General features: G+C 43.7%; 1 protein-coding gene across 3 annotated transcripts in view; it reads left to right on the forward strand.

The window, feature by feature from the left end:
- Nucleotides 1-14,835, forward strand: part of actr8 (actin related protein 8) — a 34,844-nt gene that overhangs the window by 5,105 nt on the left and 14,904 nt on the right. For all 3 annotated transcript variants that reach the window (XM_072472483.1, XM_072472485.1, XM_072472484.1), the window contains exons 5-8: nucleotides 1,201-1,374; nucleotides 6,033-6,126; nucleotides 7,082-7,214; nucleotides 10,307-10,460. In XM_072472483.1, the coding sequence (XP_072328584.1) occupies nucleotides 1,201-1,374; nucleotides 6,033-6,126; nucleotides 7,082-7,214; nucleotides 10,307-10,460 (555 nt within the window). The remainder of the gene's footprint in view (nucleotides 1-1,200; nucleotides 1,375-6,032; nucleotides 6,127-7,081; nucleotides 7,215-10,306; nucleotides 10,461-14,835) is intronic.

Genomic DNA, 14,835 nt, shown 5'->3' on the forward strand with positions numbered 1-14,835 from the left:
TACAAGAAAAATTCTATCATTGATATGAAATACCGTAGACGCCAAGAAATTACCTAACACCCTATCGATCCTACACAAAGTCTGAAGGGGAAGTGAACCTCAGCATTGCTGTTTCTTCAAATCTAGCCTTTTGTTTATATTGGGAACAAGATAGCTGGGCACCAATCTGTCAAATAAAAACAGTTGGATATTACATCAACATTGAAACTTCACACAATTCAAACCATAGTTATTAAACTGTGTGAGTAGAAAACAGTCACTGCACTTCAAAAAGTAATTATTCGCTGTAAAATGTAATGTAACATTCTAAAGGCATGAAAAGCCCAATATAAATTGTGGCTTGTACAAGTTTCAGCCTTGCCTCTGAGTCAGTAAGGTGACCCATTCAAAAATCAGCATATGGCTTAAGTTCACTCTGAAGTGGAGTGAGGGTGCACGTTGTATTGGGTAAGGCAGTAAGCCAAGGTTCCATCTGCCCTCACTGAAAGATGTAAAAGATCTGAGGACACTGCTTGAAGAGGGGCAGGACAGTTCTCCCTGATGACCTAGCCAATATTCCACCATCATCTTAGAGCACTGTTGCAGATTACCTGATCATTACATCATTGCTATTTGTGGAACCTTGTGTGCATTGAAAAGTGCTTTGGGCATCTTTACGTCATGAACAACACTTTATAAATGCATGTTCTTTTGCATCTAAATTTAATTGAGTCAACAAGAAAACTGGATAAAAACAGAAAATGTTAACACTTTCATTTCGGTTAAACGCCCAATCTTGTGAAACTATTTTGTACTTGCTCCAGGATACTTTGTGTAACTTGGCCAATGAAAAATGGTGCCATTTTCTGCACTGCCAATTAAATTAATCATTAGGCAAACTGACATTGTATTTTTAAAGGTGAAAGGACTACAGCCTATCCCAACCACTGCAGCACCTGATTCACTAGCTTTTTAATCCATGATGGTATTAATCTCTCTTTGGTTCTTGTTCGTTCTATTATTTTTACACAATTTATGACACGGAAACAGGCCATTTGGACCAACCTAGTATCTGCCGCTGCTGCTAGAATTTGATCTGTCTACTTTTTGAGTTAGTTTAATAATGGATAAAGCAGCAATTGTGTCATAATAGAAGTTGAAATTGTACAATCCAAAGTTAAGCAGAATGAATGGTAATTTCATCTCATTCTCTTCCAACAGGCATTGTATGTAAATCCATCAGACTGCTACAATGTACATTGGCCAATTCGCAGAGGCCAGTTTAATCTTCATGCAGGACCCGGAGGCTCTCTCACTGCAGTGCTTGCCGATCTGGAGACTATATGGACGTTCGCTATTCAGAAGTTCCTAGAGATTCCCCGTAAAGATTTAAAGGTTAATAACAAATTTCCTGATGAACACAGTAAAACTCTTAAATGCTTTAGGCATTATTCTATAATTAAATATTTCACTTATTGATTGTTTTGCTATCACGCATAGTGTAAACAGTTTGTTATAAAACTGCATTTAAACTTTAAATTAAGAAATCAAATGAATTGTAAGCTATTCACATTTGTTTCACAATTCTCTAATTATGTTATACAACTAATTACTGATGAGCCATTACCAAAAATTGTCAATATCACGAGAAGTTCAATGAAACAATAGTTAGGATTCTTTAGGGTAAAATTTATACTTTTTACTGTGACCCGTGCTTTTGCTAATAGTGTACCTTTTCCACTTTTAATGATATTAATAATCTTTATCATTGTCACAAGTAGGCTTACATTAACACTGCAATTAAATTACTGTGAAAATCCCCTAGTCGCTATACTCCGGCGCCTGTTCGGATACACTGAGGGAGAATTCAGAATGTCCAATCCACCTAACAAGCATGCCTTTCGGGACTTGTGGGAGGAAACCGGAACACCGGGAGGAAACCCACGCAAACACAAGGAGAATGTGCAGACACCGCACAGACAGTGACCCAAGCCAGGAATCGAACCTGAGACCCTTGCGCTGTGAAGCAACAGTGTTAACCACTGCTACCGTGGTCGTCCCAAAAGACTCTCAGCAAATCCAGGGAAATAATGCACGGTGAGGGTAGGACAGACGCTAACTAATACAATTTCCAGGAATAAAATTAACGCTGCAATAGAGAAATAGAATTTGGATTAAAAATAAACACTTGGGAGGGCAGTGTGGGGGTGAAATTAGCCTGTGCAACAGCACAAAGCAAGCTCACAGCAAATCAACAACTGATTTTGCCCCGCACCTGCGTTTATCCTCATTGACTTGCAAAATGTTACCAAGATTTTTAATTTCAAACCAAGTGAAAGCAACAGCGAGATGAGGAATTGAGTCTCCAAAAATAATTAAAACTTTCATATTATGGAAGCATTTAGGCCTGGTGAAAAATTGCCTTGTCACTGCGCTACAAGTCCATTATGACCTTCTACCAACGATCAATTTAAATCGTTCGAATTGTAATTCCTCGTCTTTCTCCTCACTCTTTTAAAAAAAAAACTCAACCCGTTAATCTAACCTCGTTTATCTTTTCTCTAATTGTTTCTTCCTGTTTCCATCATCCATTCAGTAATTGTCTAATGTAAGCCAGGAAATGTTAGTATAGTCTGTCCACAAAAAACAGTACAAGTGTTACCTGGCCAATTACTGCCCCATCAGTCTACTCTCAGTCATCTGCAGAGTGATGGAAGACAGTGCAATCAAGCGGCACTTCCTCAGCAATAACCTGCTGACTGACAGTCAGTTTGTGTTCTGACAGGACCACGCAGCTCCTGATCTTATTAAAGCCTTGGTCCAAAAATTGGGCAAAAGAGCTGAACTCCAGAGATGAGGCAAGCCTGACTGCCCTTGACATCAAGGTAACATTTGACAAAGAATGGCATACAGGTGCCCAGGTCAAACTGAAGTCAATGGGAATTGGGAGGGGGGTGGATATTCGCTAATAATTGCACATTATGTTCAGTACCATTCGCGACTCTTTGCCCCAAAGCAGTCTGTATCCAAATGAAGCAAATCCTGGACAGCATTCAGGCTGGTGTTGATAAGTGGTAAGTAACATCTGTTCCACCCCCAAGTGCCAGGCAAGACCATCTTCAACAAGAGAGAATCTGAACTATCTCACCTTGACAATCAATGGCATTCCCATTGCTGAGCCCCCTGGGGGGTTACCATTGACCAGAAAATAAATTGAACTTGCCATATAAATACTGTGGCTACAAGAACAGGTCATTGGCTAAGAATTCTGAGGAGAGTAACTCACCTGAATCCCCAGAGCCTGTCCACCATCCACAAGGCCCAAGACAGGAGTGTGATGGAATATTCTCCACTTGTCTGGATGAGTACAGCTCTAATAACACTCAAAAGGCTTGACACTATCCAACACAAAGCAGTTTTCTTAATTGGCACTCCACCCACCATCTTAAACATTCACGCCCTGCACCATTGAAGGACATTGACACAGCAATCTACAAGATGCACTGCAGCAACTTCTTCAACTACATCTTCCAAAACCGCAACTTCTACCATTTAGAAGGCCAAGGGCAGCAGCCACATGGGAACACCACCATCTATCTGCAAGTTTCCCTCCAAGCCACTCACCATTCTGACTTGGAAATATATCACCATTCCTTCACTGTTGCTGGGTTAAAATCCTGGAACTCCCTCCCTAACAGCACTGTGGGTGTACCTACACCACATGAACTGCAGCTTTTCAAGAAGGCTGCTCAACACCACCATTTGAAGGGCAATTAGGGATGGGCAACGAATGCTGTTTGGTTTATCAGGATGTTCTTGTTCAGTCTGACCATGAATTCTGATCTGTTTAATTTCAGAATGGAAAGTCTGCAGAGATTTCTCTCTGACCCTAAAACAGTCCAGTAAAAATAAAAATATCCATGAACATTTATCTCCACTATTCAAACCTATCAAGTTGCTATTATCGGATGGATTTCTGGTCAGAGAAGGTATTGTGTTGCGTAGAATACAGTGAAACCACATTGAGTTAAACTTAGATGACACAAAATTCTCGTTATATTGAAATCGTCAACCGTTTCTGCCGGCGGAACATCAATTCCCGTAGAACGATGCCTAACGATGATAGGCCAAAATTCCACGCTGGTAATTTGTCTAAGCTTCTCATATGATTGTGCAAAACAATCAAAGCAGAGTTAGACCACAAAAGAGGACAAAATGATGGATGGCAAGGCAAGCCCATCATTTGGCAGAAAGCGGTCACCTCAGAGGAGTGGGCAATCCTGCCATCAGGTGTATCCACCATTATGAAGTACAAAACAAACATAGTTGAACAGTTTGAAATAGAATTCTCCCCAGCACAAACAGGATGGGAACAGCTGCTTATCCCAAAGTTGAAGATGCTCTGCTGTTGTGATTCACGGCAGCAGAAGCAGAGAACATGACCATCTCCAGTCCAATCCTGGAGAAAAGGGGAGTTACCCTGGAAAAGAAGCTGGGACACATGGAATTCATCTGCTGTGACATTGGCTGGACTGATTCAAGACAGGGCACAGCATCGAATTCCACGCAGTGACGGATGATTAGGTCCATAATGGTCTTACCCATGTCTTGAACGTGTAACAACACTCTTTGATGTTTCATGGTGAAACGTGTAATGGTGAAAAGCGGAGCATGAAACAAGTCACTACAATGGTCTGCAGCAATGTGATGGCACCGAACAGCTGCCATTTCTTGTGATATGCAAGTCGAAGAAACTACTTTGCTTTGGGACACTGACCATGCAGTCCGAGGCTAATAAAACTGCCTGATAACCTCCGGCTTTTTCCAGTGCAAAGTCCTGGCATTTAGCTACGTCAAGTCATTGTAAGGTGTGCACAAATTGAATAAAGACTTTTTCACCCGTTTACTGTGTTTTCATTTGGCATTTGAATCTTGCCTTTGACATAACCCGATATGCCTACAAACCTGGTCTATGTGGAGACACGTTCATGTGGGAATGGGGCAGCTTTGGCTTATACGAAACTCTGCTTGGGATTAGACTCATCAGGATTTTGCTTTCAGTTGATATGTTAAACTAAGTTCTCATCTGCCTGTTTAGGTGAATGTAAATTATTCCATGGCATTATTTGCGTATTCTTCAATTTATCTAAATTTCACATGTGTGCAAGTAAACTTAATCTTTCTTCAAACTGACGGAATGTTTAATGGCAGCCACTAATCCAGCAAGAATGGAGCTTTCACAAATGCTGCACCTACATCTATAATTGGGAAGCCATCTTGTGAGCGGGAGCAACAGAGAATAATAATGTTCACTGTTTTGTAATAAAATGAAAGCAAAATACTGCAGATGCCGGAGATCAGCACCTGGGACATAGAAACAGAGTTAGCATTTTTGAGTCCAACATGACTCCTCTTCAGGTTCCGAAGAAGTCGTATTAGACTCAGAATATTAACTCTGTTTCTCTCTCCACAGATGCTGCCAGACCTCCTGAGCTTTTCCAGAAATTCTTGTTTTAGTTCACTTTCGTGCAACACTTTACTCCTGCGCTGAAGTCAGTCTTGATTATGCATTGAACTCCATGGAGAACGTTTGGTGGTAAAATATTGCTTTGAAATTTTCAAATGTATTTCGCCATGGCCAGGTAGAACCTGACATAGGAGCATTCAAAGCATTTTGAGGTAGAATATTGAACCAATTCAAGATTTCCTTGTATAAATTTAGAGTACCCAATTCATTTTTTCCAATTAAGGGGCAATTTAGCGTGGCCAATCCACCTAACCTGCACATCTTTGGGTTGTGGGGGCGAAACCCACGCAAACACGGGGAGAATGTGCAAACTCCACACGGACAGTGACCCAGAGCCGGGATCGAACCTGGGACCTCAGCGCGTGAGGCAGCAGGGCTAACCCACTGTGCCACCGTGCTGTCCTCAATTCAAGATTTTTAACGTATAATACATACATTCAGACACATTTTCCTTTTGCATTGAACTTAAAAAAAATATTTTGCTCATTCTGGAATTTATTTAATTGTTTTGTTTTGACTACACAAGTATTACAGGTGCATTCTGCTAATCCCAGATATCTATAACAGACAACACGTTAAAGAGCTGATAAACATCCTTTTGAACAATATAGGATTTTCAGGTAAGCATACATAGTATATTTATTATTGCAGGGGATCTGGTTGCACAAATGTAATTTTAATGTGGACTTGTTTCGAAATATTCAGCAAAGGAATGCTCCAAATCATATTTAGAAAAAGAGTACATTTTTAGAACATGACATAAGAAATAATGCAGAAGACAATATAGCACATGGATCCTGCTTCATTCAGTATGATCAAGCTGATCTTGGGCTTAAAACACCATTTTCCCACTGATCCCCATACCTCTAGGTTCTCCAAGAGACCAAAAATCAGTCTATCAGACCATAAATATATTCATCCACACCCATCTGGGGTAAAAATGTCTCCTCAGAATCTCAAAATTTAATTTTACTTTCCCTTCTTTCACACGCTGATGAATCTGCCATGCAGAGCCTGTTTCATTTCACAATTATGATTTTCCACTTTAAGTCTAGAATACCTATTAAAATTAATAGAAATACAATGTCTCAAAACCTTGGGCAGAGAGAGAGGCCTTGCCAGACTTTGGATCCTGACGGACTTTAGGTTGGGTGGTTCGGACCATGTCAGGTCAGGGGCACTCGGAGCGCAGGAATAGCCTGGTGTGCAAGCGATGAATTGGATAACTAGTTGAATGCCACACCATGCCAATGCAGCACTTAGATAAATTGTGCAGCTCAGTTTTTTTTTACTCAATTAAAATGGATGTATGGCACATTCTAAAAATGTTCAATTCTCAGGCAGTTCTGATCTTTGGACAGCCGGATTTGAGATACTGCATCTGTAGAAGTTAATAGCTGCTTATTTTTAAATGAGGTATTTAATGGTTGGTTAATCAAGAATATATAAAAAATTACATTTGCTCAATCATGCATAAGATAAGAAATAAATGCAGGAGATTATTCAATTTTAAGAACTTTTGACTGAATGTTTTTAGTTATTCTTTGCCTTCATTCCTTCTATAATGTTTTCCAGGTGCTGTTGTCCAGCAGGAATCAATCTGTGCTACATTTGGAAGTGGCTTAAGCAGTGCCTGTGTTGTAGATGTAGGAGAACAGAAGACTAGTGTATGTTGTGTAGAGGATGGAGTGTCGCAACGAAATACCAGGTCAGGCTTCACTTTTTAAGGTGGATTAAAGATTTTTGATTCATAGGTCCAAACCAAGGTAACCAGTGGGATATCCGAACTTGCTGTGCATTACATCTGAGGCAAAAGAAGTGTTTGAAGTGTGGCATTTTTAAATCAGTTACAAACTATAGAAGGGAAATATCTGCAATCCCGATATTTCAGGTCTCATTCATTTGGTGTGCATCTCAAAATATTAGTCTGATATGCAAACAATTTAATATATGCCACTTTATATATGAAATACAGCTTCATATAGTTTCGCAATCTGACTGACTTTTTTGATCATGAAGTGTCCTCCTAATATTTTCCTGATATTAACAGCACTGCCACAACTTACAGCTTTAAGTCACAATGATGGCAATTGATAAATAGTAGCTGCTCCAGAGTTACCGTAATATCAAAAGAAAACCTTGTTTGAAATCTGCTACAGGTGGCACAGCAGCAAACGTATTGGGCGGTTGCAGGGGACTTTCACGTTCCAGTGGGGACTGAAATTTTCAGTTGAACTTTGCTCAGAAGGTCACATTTGCCAGTCTGGTCTGAGACATTTGAGGATAAATATGTGTGTGACTTTTAACCCTGTGCAAGGAGTTTCCATGACTGGATTATTCTGACCGTGCAACAAAGGGTGAAGGTATAGATCTGGGATGGGGGCAAGAAAGTAAATATCATTGGGACTGAAGTGCACATTGATACTTCTGTGCATATACACTACTGTCCATGGAGCCATGTGTTCTTGGCTGTTCTTCAATGTGTTTTCATTTTTTAAAAAACTTATTTGGCTCTATTTTTATGCAGTTCTTACAGGCTTTATTCTTAAAGGGATATTTTTGTAATTTTTTTTATTTGCTCGTGGGATGTGAGCATCACTAACAAGGCAGCATTTGGCATCTGTCCCTAATTACCCTTGAGGAGGTGGTGGTGAGCTGCCTTCTTGAACGGCTGCAGTCAATGTGGTGGGGGTACATATGCAGCGCTGTTGGGGAGTTCTAGGATTTCAACTCCGTGACAGTGAAGGTGATATATTTCCAAGCCATGATGCTGTTTGATTTGGAGAATACTTGCATGTGGAGAGATTCCCAGGCATCTGATGTCCTTGTCTTTCTATGTGGTAGAAGCTCCAACTTCAGACGGTGCTATTGAAGGTGTCTTGGCGATTTTCTATGTTGCATCTTGTATCTGGTCTACAGTGATGCCGCCAATGTGTGCCAGTGATAGAGGTGAATATTGTAGGTGTTGGAGGGGCGCCAATCAACCGGGCCATTTTGTCTTAGATGGTGTAAAGCTTTTTGTGTCTTGGAGTTGCATGCATCTTGTCAAATGGAGTCCCTTAAAGATGGTGGAAAGATTTTGGTGAGTCAGGAGGTGAGGTAGTTGCTGTTGAATTCCGAGCCTCTGTCCTGCTCTTGTATTTATATGGCCGCTGCAGCTCAGTTTCTGGTCAATGATAGCCCCCTCCCCGGATATTGTCATTGTGGGGATTCAGCAGCGGTGATGTTGTTAAGCAGCAGGAGATGATGATTTAATTCTCTTTTGTTGGAGGTGGTCAGGGACTACTTCAGTATCTAAGTGAATGCTACTGAGCAGTAAACATCCCCATTTCTGACCTTGCGTTGGATGAAAATTCATTGATGACACCGCTGAAGATGGTTGGGCCGAAGATATCAACCTGAGGAACTCCTGCAATGATGTCCTGGGGATGAAATGATTGGCCTCCAACAACCACAACCATCTTCCTCTGTGCTAGGTGTGACTCCAACCAGTGGAGAGTTTTCCCCCCTGCTTCCCATTGACTCAAGTTTTATGAGGGCTCCTTGGTGCCACACTCAGTCAAATGCTCCTTTATGTCAAGGGCAGCTACTCTCATCTCACCACTTAGCGTTCTCTTTTCTCCCGGTTTGGACCGAGGCTATAATGAGGTGAGGAGCTGGGTCATCCTGGCAGAACCCAAACTGAGCATGAGGGAGTAGGTTATTTCTGAGCAAACGTTACCTGATAGTATTGTCAACGACACCTTCCATCATTTTGCGGATGATCGAGAATAGACTGATGGAGAGGAAATTGTCCGGATTGCATTTGTTCGTTTAGGGCATAGCTGGCCAATTTTCCACATTGTTGGGTAAATGCTAGCATTGTAGTGGTACAAGATCAGCTTGGCTTGGAGCATGACTAGTTCTGGAGTACAAATTGTCTGTACTATTTGCCTAATAGATGAGGGTCCATAACCATTCCTGTATCCAGCTCTTTCTTGATAATACGTTTAATGAGTCAAATCCTAATTGCTCCCCCCTTTCACTCCAACACCATCTGTGCCTTCGACCACCTCAGCCCCACACACTGCAATTCTTTCCCTAAACAACCTCTTTTCTTGCCTTTCTTCCTTCAAGACCCACCTTAAAATGACTGGTACCTATGACTCTTGCGACCTCATAAGGAGAGTAAGATGGATCATTCACAGTACTGCTGGCTGAAGATGGTTCCAAATGCTTCAGTCTTGTGTTTTACATTGACACGCTAGGCTCCGCCATCATTGAAGATGTGGAAATTTGTATGCCTGTTTCTCCGGTTAGTTATTTAATTGTCCGCCACCATTCACAACTGGATGTGGCACGATTGCACCTTTGATCTGATCCATTGGTTGTGGAATCAATGAATTCTGTCTATAGCATTACATAGTCCTTTTAACATTGAAACGTGCTTTATAGAAGCATTATCAAGCCAAAAATAGATACTAAGCCAGATTAGGAGACAAAGGAGGGGTGATTTGAAGTGTGGTCAAAGGGTGGGTATTAAGGAGGATCTTGAAGAGAGGGAAGTGATGAGGTGGCAATGTTCAGGGAAGTAATTTTAGAACATGAGGATGAAAGGCACAGTTCCTGATTGGTAGACTGAAGCAGTGATGCAATTGGGTTTACAGGTACGTAAGCAAACCTTAACGAACCCGCATAACTTCAAGGTGAAATTTCTTCAGAATCAGTTTGATTAGATTTGTACATTTTTATTTCATGTTATGCCAGTAATACACATGGATACCGGCCGGTATTGTTGACTGATTTATCTATGTCTGGCAGATTGCGTTTGGCATATGGAGGATCTGATGTGACCAGATGTTTCTTCTGGCTTATGCAGCGGTCTGGTTTCCCTTATAGAACTTGCCAACTATTCAATCGAATGGACTGTCTTCTCCTTCAGCAGCTTAAAGAGACATTCTGCCATCTAGATCAGGTCAAACATGGCTCCAACAAAAGTTAAAGTAGGAAAACTCTAGGAAAGCAAGTGAAAATTTAAATTCTAAATCTTGTAATCTTAAGTAAAATAATAGTTTATGGTGTTTTAGAAGGTCTGTTTTGGGGAAAGATGCGCAAAAATTGATTGAATAATCCTTCTAAATTGTCGGATAATCCTAGTTTCAGATGTTTGGTAAGAAGGCGGCACGGTAGCACAGTGGTAGCACTGTTGCTTCACAGCTCCAGGATCCCAGGTTTGATTCCGACTTGGGTCGCTGTCTGTGTGGAGTATGTACGTTCTCCCCGTGTCTGCGTGGGTTACTTCCGGGTGCTCCAGTTTCCTCCCACAGTCCAAAGGTGTACAGGTTAGGTGAGTTGGCCGTGTGCTAAATTGCCCTTACTGTCCAAAAAGGTTACTGGGTTACTGGGATAGGGTGGAAGTAAGGGCTTAAGTAGGGGCTATTTCCAAGGATTGGTGCAGACCCGATGGGCCGAATGGTCTCCTGCTGCACTGTAAATTCTATGAATCTATGAACATTTGCATTTTGAAGTGAACCCATATTTAAATTTTCCTATTGCAATTTCACAGTGAATAGGAAATGCAGATTGAAGCTGCCAGCCTCATTGCAGATTTCTCTGCTGTATCGGTAGCAAATTGGAAAAGAAAATGCAAGGGCCAGGTTCCATGACGTAATGCTCTGATTGAACCCGGCCACCAGCAACTTTATTTTTTAAAGATCGGGCCACAGTTTTTATTTTTTTTAAATATATTTTATTGAAATATTTTTCCCAAACAACAATTTTTCCCCTCTTACAAAACAAACGTAACAATACAGAAATTTTAACCAATACACAAGTAACAAAACCCCATTATCTTTTGACCTAAACTAAACTAAAAACCCCTTCCCCCTGGGTTGCTGCTGCTGGTCATCTGTCTTCCCTCTAACGTTCCCCTAGGTAGTCGAGAAATGGCTGCCACCGCTTGGTGAACCCTTGAGCCGATCCTCTCAGGGCAAACTTTATCTGCTCCAGTTTAATGAACCCCGCCATATCATTTACCCAGGCCTCCAGTCCGGGGGGTTTTGCCTCCTTCCACATGAGTAGGATCCTGCGCCGGGCTACTAGGGATGCAAAGGCCACAACATCGGCCTCTTTCGCCTCCTGCACTCCCGGCTCATCCGCAACTCCAAATAGAGCTAACCCCCAGCCTGGTTTGACCCGGGCCTTCACCACCTTCGAAATCACTCCCGTCACTCCCTTCCAATACCCTTCCAGTGCCGGGCACGCCCAAAACATATGTGCGTGGTTTGCCGGGCTCCCGCCACACCTCCCACATTTGTCCTCCACTCCAAAGAACCTGCTCAATCTTGCCCCCGTTATGTGTGCTCTATGTAGCACCTTAAATTGAATCAGGCTAAGCCTGGCGCATGAGGAAGAGGAATTTACCCTGCTTAGGGCATCAGCCCACATACCCTCCTCTATCGCCTCCCCTAGTTCTTCTTCCCACTTTCCTTTTAGTTCGCCCACCGAATCCTCCCCCTCTTCCCTCATCTCTCCGTAAATCTCTGACACCTTGCCCTCTCCGACCCACACCCCTGAAAGCACCGTGTCCTGTATCCCCTGTGTCGGGAGCAACGGAAATTCCCTCACCTGTTGTCTAGTAAACGCCCTCACCTGCATATATCTCAAGAAATTTCCCCGGGGCAACTTATACTTTTCCTCCAATGCTCCCAAGCTCGTAAAAGTCCCATCTATAAATAAATCTCCCACCCTCCTAATTCCCAACTGGTACCAGCTCTTAAATCCTCCATCCATTCTTCCTGGGGCGAACCTATGGTTATTCCTGATTGGGGACCCCACCAGGGCTCCCCGCACCCCTCTCTGTCGCCTCCACTGTCCCCAGATATTCAATGTTGCCGCCACCACCGGGTTCGTGGTAAACTTTTTAGGTGAGAACGGTAGCGGCGCCGTCACCAGCGCCTCTAAACTCGTCCCTTTACAGGACTTTCGCTCCAGTCTTTTCCACGCCGCTCCCTCACCCTCCATCATCCATTTACGTATCATTGCCACATTGGCGGCCCAATAGAAATCGCCCAAGTTCGGTAGTGCCAATCCTCCTCTGTCCCTACCACGCTGAAGGAACCCCCTCCTTACTCTCAGAACTTTCCCTGCCCACACGAAGCTCGTGATGCTCCTGTCTATTTTATTAAAAAAGATCTTGGTGATTAGTATAGGGAGACATTGAAATACAAGTAAGAACCTCGGGAGGACCATCATCTTAATTGCTTGCACCCTGCCCGCCAGCGATAGAGGCTGCATGTCCCACCTCTTGAAGTCCTCCTCCATTTGTTCTACCAGCCATGTCGGATTAAGTCTGTGCAAGGTTCCCCAGCTCCTAGCGATCTGAATCCCCAGGTATCGGAAGTTTCTTTCCACTTTCCTTAGAGGCAAGCCTTCTATCTCTCTACTCTGGTCCCCTGGATGTATCACAAATAATTCACTCTTCCCCATGTTTAGCCTATACCCCGAGAAATCCCCGAACCCCCTCAAAATTCGCATAACCTCTATCATCCCCCCCGCTGGGTCCGACACGTATAACAATAGGTCATCTGCGTATAACGAGACTCGGTGTTCTTCTCCCCCTCTAATCACCCCTCTCCATTTACTGGAGTCTCTCAACGCCATGGCCAGAGGTTCAATTGCCAACGCGAACAACAATGGAGACAGCGGACATCCCTGTCTTGTTCCCCTATATTGTCGGAAATACTCCGATCTATGTCGACCTGTAACTACGCTTGCTGTTGGAGCCCCATAAAGAAGTCTAACCCAGCTAATAAACCCGTTCCCGAACCCAAACCTCCTTAACACTTCCCATAAATACTCCCACTCCACCCTATCAAATGCCTTCTCTGCGTCCATTGCCGCCACTATCTCTGCCTCCCCCTCCACTGGGGGCATCATTATCACCCCTAATAGTCGTCGCACGTTAACATTCAGTTGTCTCCCTTTTACGAACCCTGTCTGGTCTTCGTGCACCACCCCCGGGACACAGTCCTCTATCCTCGATGCCAGTACCTTTGCCAACAATTTGGCGTCCACGTTCAATAATGAAATAGGTCTATAGGACCCGCACTGCAACGGATCTTTATCCCTCTTCAAAATTAACGATATCGTCGCCTCCGACATCGTCGGGGGTAGAGTCCCCCCTTCCCTGGCCTCATTGAACGTCCTCACCATCAACGGGGCCAACAAGTCCACATATATTCTGTAATATTCCACCGGGAACCCGTCTGGTCCTGGGGCCTTCCCTACTTGCATGCTTCCCAGTCCCTTAATAACCTCGTCCACCCCAATCGGTGCCCCCAGGCCTACCACCTCCTGCTCCTCCACTTTCGGAAACCTCAATTGGTCCAGGAACTGCCGCATCCCCTCCTCTCCCTCTGGGGGTTGAGACCTATACAGTTCCTCATAGAAGGTCTTGAACACCTCATTTATCTTTCCTGCCCTTCGCACCGTGTCTCCCCTTTCGTCTCTAATTCCTCCTATCTCCCTCGCTGCTGCCCTCTTTCGCAATTGATGGGCCAACAGGCGACTAGCCTTTTCCCCATATTCATACCTCCTCCCCTGTGCCTTCCTCCACAGTACCTCCGCCTTTCTGGTGGTCAGAAGGACAAACTCCGTCTGGAGTCGTCTCCTCTCCCTGTACAATTCCTCCTCCGTGGTCTCTGCAAATTCCCCATCCACCCTTAAAATCTCCCCCAGTAATCTTTCCCTTTCCTTGGCCTCTGTTTTCCTTTTGTGGGCCCCAATGGAGATCAGCTCTCCTCTGACCACCGCTTTTAGTGCTTCCCATACCACTCCCACAGGGACCTCGCCGTCGTCATTGACCTCCAGGTATCTCTCAATACACCCCCGCACTCTTGCACACACTCCCTCATCTGCCATCAGTCCCACATCTAATCGCCAGAGTGTTCTCTGCTCCCTTTCCTCTCCTAATTCCAGGTCCACCCAATGTGGGGCATGATCCGAAACCGCTATGGCTGAGTACTCAGCTTCTTCCACCCTAAAGACCAACGACCTTCCCAAAACACAAAAATCTATCCGGGAGTACACTTTATGCACATGGGAGAAGAAGGAAAACTCCCTAGCCCTAGGTCTAAGAAATCGCCATGGATCCACTCCCCCCATTTGGTCCATAAACCCCTTAAGTACCTTGGCCGCTGCCGGCCTTCTTCCGGTCCTTGAGCTGGATCTATCTAGCCCCGGGTCCAGCACCGTATTAAAGTCCCCTCCTAAAATCAAGTTTCCTACCTCCAGGTCCGGTATACGCCCCAGCATCCATCTCATAAATCCCGCATCGTCCCAGTTTGGGG

Source organism: Scyliorhinus torazame, chromosome 13 (assembly GCF_047496885.1).
Source record: "Scyliorhinus torazame isolate Kashiwa2021f chromosome 13, sScyTor2.1, whole genome shotgun sequence".
Taxonomy (NCBI): Eukaryota; Metazoa; Chordata; class Chondrichthyes; order Carcharhiniformes; family Scyliorhinidae; genus Scyliorhinus; species Scyliorhinus torazame.